The sequence below is a fragment of the Nymphaea colorata genome, chromosome 1 (assembly GCF_008831285.2).
Source record: "Nymphaea colorata isolate Beijing-Zhang1983 chromosome 1, ASM883128v2, whole genome shotgun sequence".
Taxonomy (NCBI): Eukaryota; Viridiplantae; Streptophyta; class Magnoliopsida; order Nymphaeales; family Nymphaeaceae; genus Nymphaea; species Nymphaea colorata.
Genome location: NC_045138.2, coordinates 21079573 through 21096486, shown reverse-complemented (window position 1 = coordinate 21096486; position 16914 = coordinate 21079573). Strand labels below are relative to the sequence as shown.

Below are 16914 nucleotides of genomic sequence, written 5' to 3'. Positions count from 1 at the left end.
ACTAAAGTTTGTTGTATTGGACTCATACAAAAAACTAAATTTAATGTTTTCATGAATCAGTTCATGTGATTGTATTAACAACAAATAAGTATATCATGTATGTATATATATATATATATATATAGATATCCTACAATCCTTGTGCTTTGGAACTCTGAATTTAAAAGGAATAAAAGCCTGTTAGAAAACCTTAACACACTGTTCTTGTTCCAAGAACTTGCCAAAAAAAAAATGAAGCAAATTCATGAGTCATTGTCCCAAGTGTTCCATGAATCTACTCTATTTTTTGGGCTGGAATCATGAGACAGTAACTATTTCCAAACGGCCCCTTAAAGGCGGTTTGACAACAGTAGCACACTGCTATTGTCCTAAGAACTTGCCCTAAAAAATGAAATCTGCACCATTTTCCGGGCCCGATATCTTTTCTTTTTTGGGCCAGACATCGTAACAACTAAAATGTCTTTCTTTTTCTCTCTTCTTTTTTCTACAACAATCTATCTAGATATTTTTATTTTCCTCTCTTCTTTTTTCTTCAATAATCTATCTAAACCAAGTCAATGACTAAGATCATTCTTGATGAATCTAACACCAAAAATACTGACACCTACCTGTTTTGTATATAGAGTAATTGATAGATCCCATACCACTAGGTCGAGGACAAAAACTGGACTCTTCAAAATTCTTACTAAATACTATTTTATGCAATCTAACATGCTTTAATAATATTTTTATAGTAATAAAAACTGAAAGGCTCCTATGACATATCAAACTAATTAACACATTTTAAGTTAAATTAGTCTTTATAAGCATAATAGAATATTTATATTTTGTTTAAAATATCCTTTGGCATGTTTTGTCCCCTCACCTAAGTGGCCTTGGATATACTAATTCCTCCTATTTATACTCTTTCTCTCTCTTGTGCGTTCAGGACGATGATTACAAAAGAGTCTGAAAGAATCTAATTTGCAAAAGCATGCTTGATGGAAAGTCATTACCATTCAGCAACAATTCGTGCCCCTTTCTCCTTCAATGGTGGGGGAAAATGTTTGAGGTTCGCTTGTTCTAATTTTCTGTGTCGACTACGTTTTCTATTTTATTTGAACGAAGTGCTGTGTCCACCCTGCCGATCTCTGTGTTTTCTTTCTCTTTTAAAATCTCAAAAGAGCTCAACCAATAAAGCAAAAAAAAAAAATCTATAAAAGGACAATAATGATGTTTGCATTTCAGCAAAGCTTGGAATTAGAAGACGAAAATCATGTAAAATGATAGTGTTTTTTGTTTGCATTTCAGCAAAGCTTGGAATGAGAATACCAAAATCATGTAAAATGATAGTATTTTCCTGTCTAATTATTACTATTTTATCTGTACCATGAGATGTTTGGCTACCGTACGTCTGTACCTTGTGGCCATACATTGATTGATTTTATCAAGGCATCTACCCAAGTTAACAATCTGCAGAAGAAGTAATTCCTCTTCGTCCTGTCAATCTTTTAGCTGTTGTTTTTATACTGAATTTATAATAGCATTGCTTTACATACTTGGACTGGCTAGAGTTCTATTTGTACTTCTGCATGTGTAAGCTTTCATCTGAGACAGGGTACCCGCACTTCACATGCCTTTACATACCTTACAACTGTTTGTAGGATTTCTTGTTAGTTTGAGTCAAATTCATGCCTGAAGCGCCTATATGTTCTATACAGAGAAATTTTCAAGCATTTAGTCAAAAGATGGTCATCTATCCATTATATACAGGTAGCCATATCTATTGAGTTCTTGTGCCTAATGAAAACAGCTCTAGCCAATGGAGACTATTTAAAATGAAATTTTCTTCATAACTTGTAATGAAGTTGCCAAAGCCGGTAACAATCTAGGTTGAAGGGAAAAGAGATGCAAGATCTCTCAGCTTTGGACACGTTTAATTTTGACTGGTGCCCTTAGCTTTTGTTCCATGCGTAGTACCATCCTGTTTCAACTTCCACAACTGTTGGTTTCTAGATCCTTGAGCTTAAAGACAGCTCAGCATGAACTGTGGCGCTTCGTTAGCATCGTCTTGATCCACCGTTGGAGATAAAATATATTTGATTTGCTTTTTCTTCACATATGATAGTCTAGTTTACAAGTGATTTGTTCTTTGGTTCACTATGCACCTGCGCCACCCTGAGATTTCTGATTCTGCAACTGCCTAGGAATATATCCAACGGAAGGAAGTACAAAAAGGCCGTCCTTTGTGCTTCTTATTTTCATGACAAAGAGGAAACAGCTAGACCAGTCACTTCGACATCTCGACATGTTAGGAGGACAGTATTTCATTTTCACATTGTCAAGGCCAACTTAAATATTCATAATATAACTTAGTTATATATTTGATCAGCCAGTTAAATATTTACCTCAACTGTCTCAAGCAAAGTACATTCTCTTTCATGTGATGCCCGTAAAATCAAAGACAATTATTGGCACATATATTGCAAAAACTCAGCACAAAAAAGTTCATGGTCGGCCAACCGAACAATGCTAACAAAGTTTTGGCAGCTGCAGTGCAGTTGAAACAGAAAATTCACATTGAAGATTTCAGGTTCTTGTCATATACAAGGGTATTCCAAGAAGGATTACGAGGAAGAAAAGTATCCTGCAATAAAAAAGAAAGGAAAAGCAATTTCAAAGTACTATAGAGAAAAAGGCAAATTATTTTGAATTTTGTAATACGCTTGTTCCCCCTCGAAAGCACAAGTCTCGGAGAAGCTTGGATAAATGCCATGAATGTCCAAATGGACGTCTTGCATGTCACTACTGTCTAAGACCTTTCCAAGACAAAGAACAGTAGAAAATAGTCCCACGTGGAATATGAATGAATGACAATGCAAATAATAACTCTAATTTTCTCTCACTTGCATGAAACATGTAACAAGTAACACGTGAACCACAAGTTCCCTGCTAGAGCTACTGTTGTCTTTATTCAACCAATACACATGTAAGTGGACCTATATCATGTTCAAAGCTAACACTATAAAAATGGAAATGGCAATTGGGCACTTTTATTACTTTGATGTATCACAAAACATCCAAGCTCGCCTGAACTTTTGTAATGACCATGCAAAAGTAATCTTCATTTTTTATCATAAAAGTCGATAACTAAACATAAGCGACATGATGCTATGGTGACGAATGGTGCTGGATTAAAAATTCAGGCAAACATCATTGTCATGCAGAAACTGAAACCTAGCATGATCATACGAGCCCATTCACTGATACAAGCTACAAACACTGGTTTATAAAGAGGAATTAGAAAAACACAAGCTATATCCATCAGCCTTGAGTTCACTGACTTTGAAAAATCCTGTAGGTTGCAGCTTTCTGAAAGGTTTAATTGTCACATAAAACAAATATAGGGACAAAAAATCTTTTTTTAGCTTATCAATTTCAAGTTTGACATTAAATTTGATCAGAAGCATATGGAAGTAACTCAAGATACCAGAAAAAATATTAGGAATCGCAAGATTCGAATGAAAAATTAATTTCGAGCCCCACATACTATTCCTTAATGAACATAATATCTGTTGTATAAGATGGGTCTATTCAACACCTTTTTCAAGTTCTAGAACTCAGCAAATTGACTTGACTAAACAGGAACACATAACAGCAAACACCAGTTATTTACAAAGATCATGCCCTTTGGTACTTGGTAGGTTTCTAATCATGACCAATAAACAGGTCAGCTCCCCCTTGAAAGCAGGAAAGGTTTACCTGGTGTTCCTTGCTCACATCTAGCTCAAAGCATGGTGATTGAAGGTTCTTTGTTCTGAGTTCTTAACACAGTTATTTCCCAGTTCAGTATACCTCTCACCAAAAATGGCCACAATTCTAAGAAATCCTGAATTTAGCAGCTATAAAAAATTCCAATTTCTGAAATGAGAAGTGCCAAATAGCACAGAGGCAGCTAGTTTCTGAATATGCAATATTTGGGAACTTTTCTCTCTTCATTACTGTCTCACTTTTAAGGAGATGGTCATGAAGCTCTTGCTCATACATCTGATTGTTGTGGCAAAAGGCAGTGTTAGTTGTGAGATGCCTAGAAAGACAAAGCATAACAGGGAACTGAAGCACTTAATTCAGAAGAACTCTGATAAGGGAATGGATAATGGATATCCAAAAGAAAGAAAATTTGCAAAGAAGAGAAACACATGGTCAGTAACAGCTGTTAAACTTTATCTATCCAAAGAGCAACTAATTTCCAGAACTCTATAAAATTTTCCACACCATTTTTCTCTATATAGGAATAGCCAGGTTCTCTAGAGTTCTCTACCGTAATAAAAATTTTAGTTAGCATCTCTATATATGGATACGAAAATGCAGGTGCAGGCAAAGCAATTTTAGAAAATATGTGTACAGGGTTACAACACAATATATATATATATATATATATAATCCTACAAAAAAATCAAAATTAAAGCAAAATAAATAAACAAGTAATATGAATAAAAACAGTACATGGTTTTGACCAATAATCCACAAAAATGTAATAAAAATTAAAAACTGAGTTAGAAACAAGTTAAATCAAGTAAAGGTAAGTCACTTAAATTGGTTCCAATCCAAAAAGTACCCAGGTGTTTCCCCATACCTATTTTTGCCGTGTAGGTATGCTAACACATATATGGAAACGTTACCCAAGTACCCATTACAGCCCATGTCTAGCAGAAATTTTGTGATAATCAAGCAGCTCTAAACATCATTGCTAATCATATATTCATATGTTTCATGAAAGCCCCCGACATATTGACATTGAGCGTCATCTATTCATTGATCTTATCAAAGCAAGCGCGGTTCAAACATATTGTGTCAACTAAGAATCAAATAGCAGATATAACTACCAAAGCAATAGGCGAAGATCAATCTTTGTTCTTAAAATGTAAACTAAGCATAAAAAGACTTGCATGCACCAGTTTACGAGTGTTAAACTTTATCTATTGAAAATTTGAAAGAGCCATTAGCTTCCAGCACTCTCTAAACTTTTCTACTTTTTTCCCTCTCTAAAAAGAGCTGAGCTCTCTAGAATTTTGTGTTGTAATAAATTGTGGTTATTTAGTCTTTCGATAGTTTTTTATAATCAGCTAGCATTGGATGGTCATAAATTTTGGTTAGCATTCCTAAGAGATTCTATAGAGTTTTTCATAGTTTTAGGTGAGCAGGAGGAGTATTCCACTATTTGAGTGCCCCCCCTCCCCTCTCCTGTTGTCTTGGTGCCTAACGTGGAGGCCCAATGCATATTAACGAATACACTGGTTCCACCTTATTGGCACAAGAGACTCCCTGCCACTCAAGCCAGTGACCGGCCGCAGGCCGCCTTCCAGTACAGTCCCAAGTTGGTGAGCCAAACCCTCTAGGTGTGAATTTTCCATAGTTGTCATCAGCTTTTTGTATTAAGATTCTCCATCTCTCTCTAACCTCCATAAATACAATACCTTTGTTGAAGCAAATCAATTCAATTTCAGATGATCTTAAGCATCATTTTTTGTTCATCTCTTCTTGTCTATTTTTATCTCTTCTCTTTCCGTTTTTATCTCTTGGTTTGCCCTTTCATTCGGCATTTTATTAGTTCATGTCAACAACCTAATCATCAACAGAGAAATTGATGGACCAACAATTTTATTAATGACAAGATAAGGCGAAGCAGCAGAAGAAGAAAGCGATCAAAGAAGAACAGCCTAAAATTCACGGCAGGCCAAAACTGCAGAGAGGTAAAGGGGAAGAGCGTCCAACAGCAAAAGGGATCCCAACAAGAAGCACTTACGGAGACATAGGAGCAGGAAGGGATGATGGACAGGGAGTGGGCCTGGGCGTGGTTAAAGGCGAAGTTGCAGAGGTGGGCGGCAACACCCTGCCCTCTCTTGCTGTTGGGCACGTAGGTGTGGATCAGATCCATAGCCACCACCTTCGGATTGTGGTTTCCTTCTCCCTCTTCGCTCTCCCTTACGAGCGCGTATTGGATGTAAGCCTTCCCGTCCTCCGTCTCGAACCTCCGTTGGCTTTCATTCCATCGAATCGTGCTCGCACCACTCTCTCCCGCCGCCATCTCTCTCGCTCTCCCCCACCAGAGACTCTCTGTATGCCAAACTAATACGCGACGATCATGGTAGAAGTTCAGAAAACTGTAGACTGCAAGTCCATATTCCAGCAAAATATCAAAGCCCAATACTTTCGAAAAACGTTTTCTTTAACCGGTACCTTAACTTCGTTTTTCTAAAATTGCTAGTTAATTCAAAAGCGTATTACTGCCGATTGATGATGAGTTCGGCAAACAGAACAATACTTAACTATTTTGTATATACCAATTACATCCGATTCAAATCTGCTGGGAGTAGTGTTCTTTCGAGTAATAAATACGAATTACCGCTGCATCAATCATGATCGCTATCACAACCCACTGCACGATTGATTTTTTTGAATTATAAAAAAATCTGAGCCATGTTCTGTGAATCCCGACTCTGGAGACGACAGGCATGAGAGGTGGTGGTGAAATAAGAAGAAACAAAAAAAAAAGCGACTCTTTATTTTAACTTGCATCGAAGCACCGCGTCTACAAAATGTTTGTTCCCATAAGAATCAAGACAAAGAAGGCAATGAGTGGGAGTTCGTGGTTCAATACTTGTAAGTTCGTCTATTCACAAGCTATCACGTAACTGTGGAAGTACTTTCCAAGTTGCTTCCTTCTCCTTCCCTCCCATCCACAGGGATGGAGCCAGGCCATCTCAAAATTTTGTGGCCCTCTTTCTCCCTTCTTGCAACTTGGGTTGCCGTATTTGTTTTCTTTTTCATCTTTCGAATTTCAAATATATAAATATACATATAGACATTGGCATATCATATTAGGATTGTCTTCATAATATATATATATATATATATATATATATATATATATATATATATATATATATATATATATATATATATATATATATATATATATATAATCTTTCACTTTAGCTTTTCAGATGTATCTTTCCAAGTGAACCATTCTGATTCTGTCAACAACACTCATATCAGCTAAAATTTGATGCTAAAAGATCAGGATTTTTTTATGAGAACAACATGAAGTAACATAAGCATGCTTTGTAATGAAAAGTTATGTAGCATTGGCATATCCAAATTATGTTCAAAATATCATTACGTCTCTAGCATATGCTGTGTGATAATGCCTATGCCTTATAAGCTGTGTTATGCATGCAATCTGATTTGGTCGTCCAACCTTCAAGTTGTTTGATGATTGTCTGACCATTTTATTGAAGATGGCTCTCTTTTGGAGATTGCCCACAAAGAATTGGGAAATATTTGAAACTATATGATTAAAAACATCAGTTGCATGTAAATCGGATTTCATGTGAGTTAGAACATCAACAGTTCGTCAACAGAACCGGGAAATATTAGAAACTATATGATTGACTAAAAGGTGGTAGCATTTTAATATGTAAGTTAAATTTCATAGGGATTCAAGAACGTAGAGTCTTAGGTTTGCTATGAAGCATAGTTGAGGCAAGTAGAAATATTTGGAAGACGGGCTTACACATTCAACTCAATGATATGATGAAATACTCGTTCAACTCATCCAAAAGTTTTAATTTGTTAAGTCCACGAAGTGTGGAAGGTGAACATAAAAAATATGTGAATTTTCAATTCAACATTTTACGGCGGTTTGCATGTATTTATGTGGTGTTTTTGTGGAAAAAAAAATTACTCATGCACAGGACCGAGGGTCCCATGTGGAACTTGGTCCCAAAGACGGATAAATTCATGCTTCCACAAAATTTCTTAGGAAGGCGCCGTCCCTTGAACTTTCTACTGCATTGGGTAGCGGTGAGTGGGTCCCGTGTTCACCCTTTCAGACTCCGTAGCGTCACAAATTTCGGGGAATTTCCGGGAAACGGACACAGAGCACAGAGAGAGAGAGAGAGAGAGAGAGAGGGAGGGAGAGAGAGAGGTGGGCAGGCGTTGGCGGCTGCAATGGCGGCACCGTCTTGCTGCATGGGCCGGCAAGCCCTCGAGGCCTCTTCGTCTTCCTCTGCTGCTGCTTCTGCCTGTCTCCCTCTCGCCAAGGTTTGATCCCCACCTTTTCATGGATTGGGAAAAAGTTTTTCTCCTTATGTATATTGGATTCATTCTTACTTCGTTGGAGCTGCAGAATTCGAGTTTCAGGTTCTTCCGTAGGACAAAGGGATTCGTGGTTCCAAATCACTCCTACTGTCGTCTCCGTGCCGTGACGATTCGAAGGCAGTGTGGTAAAAATTCATTTTCCCTCTTACTTTTCATCATTTCCTGTGTGTTTCTCTCATGTCCGTGTGTTTCATTTTATGCGTATCTTCGAGTTTACTCTCATATTGTTGACTGGGTATTCTCCTTTTCGCCGATCTTTTCCGAGCTAATTGATTTTGCTTGTCAACGTTTTTCTTTGGGTAATCTGTCCATGGAGTTGTTGATTTGGGAACTGTTCCTGGAGTATGAGGAAAGGGTAAAAATTTGTTACAGCTGCCAAGGGGCTTGTGTTTTTTAACTTGGAAATTATTATGAAATGGAAGAAGTGACTAACCCTCAGCCTCAAACAAGGAAACTCCATTCTGCTACAATGGAAACTGGGAATCTCAAAAGAATCACATTTACGAGTTTGGACTTATTGGAAATAATTTGCTTATAACCCTCAGCCTGCTCCTTGTGAGTTGTGACGCATCGGACCGGCATACATTAGTAAACTTAATTTTTCAACTGGTATATTTCCGGCTAGTTCGTAGGCTCTAGAAGTATTTTTCTTTTTATCGTTGTCTCTTGCTCTTATTGTCATTCTTTAAAAGTGTTTCTTTCTCCCCAATGTATTCAAATAATTTCAAACTCAGTCCGCTGGATCAAATACCTGTTGCTCCACGAGAGTTGCTCAAATCGTGGAAATGACTCTAAAATGGGGCGTTGAGAGGAAATTTAGATTATGTCGTTTCCTTCCTTATCAGAGAGGGGCCCTTTTCGGAGCTCAGCTTGTCGAGACCTTTGTGGGCGCGTTTTTTAGCCTGAGCGCTGAACTACGCTTGGGCGCCCTGATCCCGGCGAGGTTCCCCGAGACTGTTAGGTCAAGGCTCTTCTTGTTTGTGTTGCGAAACCTATAGGGCGAGGCTCCCTCGGCTTCTCTTCTCTTGTTCTTTTTTGACGATTTTTCCGGGCCATCTTCAAAGAAGAAAGTGTAGATGCCCTTTGGAATTTTACTTTCACTTGGGAAACTGATTGCAGCATAAAGTGAGTTGCTAATTGTTTGAGGATTAGTTCCCTAGTAAGGACGATTGTCTTTCTCTTTGATTTCGAACCGGGGTATTCACTTTTATTTATGAGAGGATGATTTCTATCTTGTATTGTTTTCATAGATTGTCGAAGTCTGGCTAATATGATATACTTCTTGGATTACACTTGTTAATATCAGACAAGGTCTTAACACTGTGAAACTTCTTGGCTAAAAGCAGTCTGCCTGAAGTCTTAACATCTGTGGACATTTCCTTTTTAATCAAGTCTCCAATATCTATAGGTTCTTTTGAATTTCACACGCAGATATATTTTTCAAACTGCTATTCTTATAGAAGATGGCTTCATTGCAAATTTTCATTGGTTGAATGGTTTCTTCTTTCCCAATTGTGAATGCAGGGTAAGTACTCTGCAGATGCATGTATGCAGTCATAAGTTTTAAATCTGAGAATGATGCTTCTTTTTTAGGGTTTATAAAGGACAATCCCATCCCCTTTCTGGAATTATCTGTTTAAAGTGGGTCCATTGTCATGAATGTTCCTTTTAAGTTGTTTACCTTTTGATTGGTTCCCTGGTTTTGCTTTGGGCTCTAGTTTTATTAATTAAAGCTAAGTGACACAGAAACAATGTCAAAGAAGAAATATGTTTTTTATTGTATTAAGGATGTGTTCCTCTTGTTCATGCATTTTCTCATATCTGGTTTTCAATAATAATCTTTTTTGGAACTTTTATTATGTCCTTTTTTCAACGAAATGGTTGATCACATATTTCTATAAGTATTCTTTCAAAAGGATTTATTACTGTCTAGCTTATTTGCTTAATGATTCATGTCCATCTGCTGTAATCTATTTTAAGCTTCATTACGACAGCCAATCTTGTGGTACCAATCTCAAGCTAATGGTCTTGTCAAACTAGTTTCAAAATTCTGAACTTTCTTGTTCAGTTGGTCAATTCCTCAAAATGCTTTATTGTTGGTCCAATAAATATAAAGGTATTGAGTGTGTCGATTATTACATTGAGAATATCAGACTAGTAGAGAATTTTCTTGGAGAAGATTTAAAACTTAAAAAGTCAAGTTGGCATCAATTTTTCAGGCTACTTTATGTTTATGTCAATAATGGATTTAAAATTTCCCCCCCTATATTTTGAGTTTGTTTCTTTTCTTTTGTGTGTTTTTTAATTTCTTCAGATTTATGATACCTATATCTATTACGAGATTTCTGTTGCTGGGATATGAAGGACCAAATTTTGTGACTCTGGGTTTATATGTATGTATAATTTACATGTCTGATGTCCTGAGTATTATATTCTTAACTTATGATATGCTATGTTCACTGTGAGTGTCTTTCTTTTATTGGGGAATTACCATGTGATTATGTTTGGGAAGCCAACATCCTCTTTCATTGCATTTTGTAAAATGGTTGATTTAGTTTGTGATTGAGTTTAAAACTTCAAATGGATTTTATAAAGTTACTGCAAAGGAAGTTATGCAATTGGTTTCCTCTATATCAAATGAGTGTTGAATTTGTTTGACTCTTTTGTTTATGCAGGAATTAAGGCTGTTGCGACACCTGAATCTGCATTGGGGTTGCCACTTACAGCTGAAAATGTTGAATCAGTGTTGGATGAAGTGCGACCTTATCTTATGTCAGATGGAGGCAATGTGGCTTTGCATGAGATAGATGGCAATGTTGTCAGGTTGAAATTGCAAGGAGCTTGTGGCTCTTGTCCAAGTTCAGTCATGACTATGAAAATGGGAATTGAACGGCGTCTAATGGAAAGGATCCCAGAAATTTTTGCTGTTGAGCAAGTTGCAGATGAAGAGACAGGAGGTCTTGAGCTAAACGAAGAGAACATAGAGAAGGTAACTTATAGGAACCCCTTTGAAGGCCTTTGTTCTTGTGGTAATTATGTGTTCTGGCACTTTGTGATGCAATGAACTGCCATAAATAATTTCTTGGAGGCTGGTGTTAGATTACATGCATGATATCACTCAGTAGTTTCTCTCTCTCTTTCTCTCTCTCTCTTTCTCTCTCTCTCTTTCTCGCTCGCTCACACACACAAGGACACGTGCATCTGCACACACAGAAGCATGATGTATCATTTTTGTTTCTAGAATTGTTGTGGAAGAACATAACCCTTTTCAATGAACTAATGGCTGAAATTTAAGCTACAATTTAATGAAGGTAAAATCCTTCAATATAAATATAATGTTTTGAGAAGTCCATGATATGGTGCAGCCCTGGGGTTGGATTTATTGTTTAATGGATTCAAGTTGAATCACATTAAGAACTTGAAGTTTAGAGTGTCATCTCTTCATGCAAGGCCAATGAAATGGAGGAACCTTTCTGGGTCTTTTCTTGACTATTTTAGAAAATGGAAAAATACAGTCAGCAAAATGATTGTCTAATCATCTGGGAATATTCACGGCCAAATTCATACCTAATTCCAATCCAATGTCAAGGTATCTGAGTTCTGTTTATCATGAGATCTAAATGGATAATTCAAAATTATGCATGGAGAATACTAAACTTTGTGCATTAGCATGCCACCTAGATGATATTTAGGTTTCTGCTTTTGGGTCTTTCAGAGGTGCTCTAGGACTTGTTTGTGTGCATGTTTAGCTTATAATACCACAAAAATATCTTCATTGTTTGAGTTTTTTTTTTTTTTTTTTCAATTCAAGTACTTTCATACTATATGGACCAAGTATTTTTCTTGGACAAGCAAATATGCTTATTTGGTAGACTAAGCAATTATTACCATGTTTCAGAGACTAGGGCGGAGGTAAGCCTAGTTCTTTTGACTAATTTTCAGCTGCAGAATGTAATTTCAGGACTTGACCTTGTTTAAAATAGAAGTAACATGATATATATATATATATATATATATATATATATATATATATATTGTAATTTATATTGAATTTGCTGCACCTAAAAATGAAAGCTTCCTTTCTGCTTGGCTGACACTTACGTGAAGATGTATCTTTTTTGCCTTCTTTTATGACTTCTCTTAGAGGAAGGGCACTAGCCCGCATTCTACATGTGTTGTTGATGTGTTTATTGAATTTTCGAGTATGCCTCTCTCTTCTTAATTTCCTTAGCTCTGACTTGCATATATGCATGATCAGTGGAAACACATTTTTACCATTGTTGTAGGGTGCATATGTAATGGGTATCTGTCGGGCCAATAATTAGACAGGTAACGTACGTAACACAAAAAAAGTCACAAATTTCTTAATAAATAATAAAAAGATCATGAAAAGCTCATGAAGAATTACAAAAAAAAAATCAGGAAAAAAAGGAAAAATGCTTCCCATGAAAACTCGTGAATTGCATGAGCACGAGTTATATAAAAAGGTAATAAATGATGCATATAAAACACCAATTAAATGGAAATATAAGATATGAAATTTTCATTTTACTGAGACAGTGTACATTCGTCAGATGAATGTAAACTTGAAGTCCATAAATAAGTTGAAACTTCAAGTAGATGATTTTGTTAGAATAATCAAGGTAAGAGTAAATGTATATATATCCTGCACCAAAGAATTGATGGCTTTGTTAGGTCTTTCTGCTCTTTTAGGTTCTCTTATTTCACTATTTGTTGCTCCACTAGGTTCCTCTTAATGTGTGGGGCCTATTGCTCATTCAAATGAGTAAATGCGTTGTTTATTCAATGCAATATCAACCTCTCAGTCCATATTTGATCTCAAAAGATATTTTTTCATCCTCAAAACATTAAAAACTCCCCCATACACTCTAAATCACACGGGTGCACCAATTATGGTGGCGCACTGTGCTGGTGCGACCCGACACGGCATCAAGTGAGTTTTGGCTGTTCTGAAAAATGTTTTGACCGAGTTTTCATTGGTATATAGATTCAAGGTAACCTAGATAAAAAAAAAGTTTAAAAATATAGACAAATAAAATTACTTATATAACAAATAACATATATATATATATATATATATATATATATATATTTTTTTTTTTATTTATTTATTTATATGCTTTTGCCGCGCCCACACCCAATTTTTTTTGGAACTTGACACATCCCGCACCAACACCCGCATCACGCACCCATGTGACATAGCATACACTACTCCTAATAGTGTCTAAGAGTTATGCGGGCAATTTTTAATCCAAAAACCGAGAAAAGGGTTTGGATCCACGTAAATTTGCACAGACATTGTATCATCTGATATGGGCTGTAATATGCTGTAACTAGTTACAAGGGTATAATATTTCACATTTCTGTATGGTTATGTTACATATGATAATGTATCATACAATATGGATGATACTTATGATCCTGATTACCATTAAGAATTTAAGAACTTATGAGATGGAACCATAGTCCCAAATGCTGTTCTTGGGATTTTGTTGTGATGGTTTTGTATGGTACTTCTTTTAGAATTTTGTTTTTCTCATAAAATTCTTGACAACTCAATCAACTAAAAATATACCAAGAGAATTTAAATTTAAGAAATTATAAAATTTCTTCTAACCAGATATATTGACGAACAGTAAAACTAAAATATTTGAAGGAAACTAGATAGAAAATATACACTTAAAATACATATAAAGTATAATAAAACAAAAGAAATTTTCTAACAAGGGGAAAAATATTGTCACTGATATTCTTTGTTAATCTGTTCTGGGTATATCGCAATGTTTCCTGATAATATATCTTTCTTTGTCTTTGTTGGAGATAAAATTATGATATTTTCCAAATATTACCCATATTTAGACCATGGATGATAGACGGTCGAAAAAAAGGTCATATAGAATATGTGTATTAGTTAGCTTTATAAGGTGTTCATCCAAAGATTTTAATATATGGAAAAGTGAGACATGGAAAACTGTGTGTGTGTGTGTGTGTATATATATATATATATATATGTATATATATATATATATATATACACACAATGAAACTGCTGGAGCTCAAGTGAACCAGATGCAGACTGATAGAACATGTCAAGCCTGGGAAACAATATAAAGATAATTCTGTTGTCAGTAAATCAAGTCGTTAATAACTCATGTAATGTGAAGACAACACTAAACAAAATTCTGTATCCTTCAAAAACAAAAGAATGAAATCATGAATCTTTTATTATTCCTTTAGTTCTATCTAGACATCAATCATGTGAATGCAATAATAGAATGAAGAATGTTATTCTGGTGATTTCTTCTGTCATCCTCTGGTGCAGTCCCTTTTTTCTTGGTCACTTCAGCTTACGCATCAGCTTTCACTGTGAGCTCCATCTGCATCATGATTCAGGGCATCCAGCTCTTCTTGCGTCCAATCATTTGATATCATGATATCCTTTCTATTAGTGCTAAGTTGCTGACAAGGGCATCACAATTTAGGGTTGGAAGTGGACTCCAATAACTAGTTAAATCTGGTCGCTATACTTCTAACCCCATCTTGACAAAAACTGGGAAATTAGAAAAGGAAAGAAATAGGAATCGGTATCACCTTCATCACAGCACCTTTATGTGACTTGCCTGATCTTGGGAAGCAGAAGTTTTAGTCAAAGGTGCTAGTTAATGCTTAGTCGCCAGACCATTAGAAGGCATAGTCCCAGTCCTGGGAATGATTGTCCAATGCCTAGTCAAGACCACAATTAGTTCTGAAAAATCAACTTTAAATATATAAATTTAACACTTAAGAATTAAAAAATAAATGATAAAAGCTCAGTAAAACATTGAATACCATTATGCATGTCACTGACAACTTGGTTCTTTCCACTTTTCCAGTTTACACGGTCATCTAGGCACCTAAGTGCTATTTATAAGTTACATGTGCATTTGCCTGTTTTCGTTTATAATGTGGAGAAGCATCAATGCCATGGTTTGAGAACAAAGCTGAAGGAGCCTTCTAGGCCTGAACGCCATTGTAAGCTCTATGTGGGTTGCCTGTTTTTTATTTTATAACGTGGGGAAACGTGAAGGCTACAGTTTGAGAACCAAGTGGACCCAGGTCAGCTACTGATGAATTTGTTGCTTTGGCTCTGGAATAATAATCATGTACCAAAATATTCATGACATAGTTTGAATGAAGAAAAAGAGGGGTGGGATTTCATTCTTCATGTAAAACAGATCTTGTGTTGAAACAAGTATTATAATTAACGGTGATGAACTAGAATCGGAAGAAGCAGCTTGCGATGAATTGTTTGCTACTTTTCATTATTCAAAAGGATGTTTTGCGATGCAGGTACTCGAAGAAATCAGGCCATATCTTGGGGGAACTGGTGGTGGTGAGCTGGAGCTTGTCAAAATAGAAGAGCCAATTGTGAAAATCAGAATAACCGGACCAGCTGCAGGAGTGATGACCGTCCGTGTGGCTGTAACTCAGAGATTGCGGGAGAAGATACCAGCAATTGCAGCCGTCCAACTCCTGTGAGTGCATTGACAATGGCTGCATCATTGTGGGTGCAACCATCGTACAGGCTGATGAAAGTTGTACCGGAAGCTTGGCAGTGTCATCATGCATTGAATGGCCCCTCACTTTAGAATTTTAAGTAGATTGTAACATATTTTGTTTATCATAATGCCAATAAACCTCTTGTGCAGTTCACTTATTCCCAAGTTTGTTGGGCAGAAAGGGAGAGAGAAAGAGGTCAACTGCATGTAGTTATCAATCTTTTATTTAGAATAATTGTGAGATACAGTAAAAGAAAAAGAGTAAGAATTGATGGCGAATATGTTTGATGCTGCCGATGGTGAAGATCTGAACACGCTGAAATTTGGTAAAGGATTGCAAGGATATTTTGGTTCAGGTCAACTTTTTCGAGTTCTTCATGCAGTCTTGAATTTTCAATAAGGTGTCAAATTCTGGCGTCGAAAGCGGAACGTAAAACGAGATGTTCGTCTACATTCAAGTGCTCTTCATCATTTCCTTTGAGCGTAATGAAAATGACACTATGTTAACTATAGCCGCCTACTTATAGTAGAACGCAATTCTCTTTATCCTGTATGGTCTCTGAATTTGACCTTTTGTCCATCCATATGCCCTGAGGGGAATTATTTGTGCTGGGCAACAAACACCCAACTAGTTTTGCCAAACAGGACTTTTAAAGGAAATTATTGAATCCTAAAGCTTTCTCTTTGTAATTGGAATTCATGTCTGCAATGGCATCTTTGAGAACACAATCACAGTCGTCATCCTCCATGAAATGGGAGCAATGGACTTTTTATGTCCTTTCACATTGGATTGATCTAAATTAGAATTTGTTGTTTGTTACAGAAAGTATGTTGATTACATGAACATCAATCGTCGGAGTTCGAACAGTTTACATTTTTAATCGCTCCTACCCTTCTCCCTGGCTGGCGGAATCAACATCCAACCGCCATTCTCTCAGCAATGGCCACCTTGAAGATTTGTTCGCACTTCATGTTGAAGATTTTACTTCTCTTCGTACAGTTACTTTTAACGTCCATACGATTGAAAGTTGTCTTTTCTTCATTTCAGTGAACGGTTGTTGGGAGATATGCCTTTTGTCTTTTTTTACAAATGAATATATATATATATATATGGGACACTGAAATCTGTCGGCTACCTTTAGTTTCGGGATAAATTTTATCTATTTTGTGACACCAAAAACTGTTGCAAAAGGTGCGTTAGCGTTGACTTTTT

General features: G+C 36.4%; 2 protein-coding genes across 2 annotated transcripts; one reads left to right on the top strand and one right to left on the bottom strand.

Annotated features, from left to right (window-relative positions):
• Positions 1–2331: 2331 nt before the first annotated feature.
• LOC116257675 (acetyltransferase At1g77540-like) lies at positions 2332–6472 on the bottom strand. The gene is made up of 2 exons (XM_031634627.2): positions 5786–6472; positions 2332–2626 (listed from the first exon to the last, which is right to left on the bottom strand). Exons 1-2 carry the CDS (start codon positions 6065–6067, stop codon positions 2555–2557), a joined length of 354 nt encoding a protein of 117 aa, XP_031490487.1. The 5' UTR covers positions 6068–6472; the 3' UTR covers positions 2332–2554.
• A 1361-nt stretch (positions 6473–7833) lies between these two features.
• Positions 7834–15998, top strand: LOC116257667 (nifU-like protein 2, chloroplastic). Its single transcript, XM_031634617.2, has 4 exons — positions 7834–8085; positions 8171–8267; positions 10818–11131; positions 15493–15998. The coding sequence occupies exons 1-4, from the start codon at positions 7993–7995 to the stop codon at positions 15679–15681; spliced, it is 693 nt and encodes a 230-aa protein (XP_031490477.2). The 5' UTR covers positions 7834–7992; the 3' UTR covers positions 15682–15998.
• Positions 15999–16914: the final 916 nt, after the last annotated feature.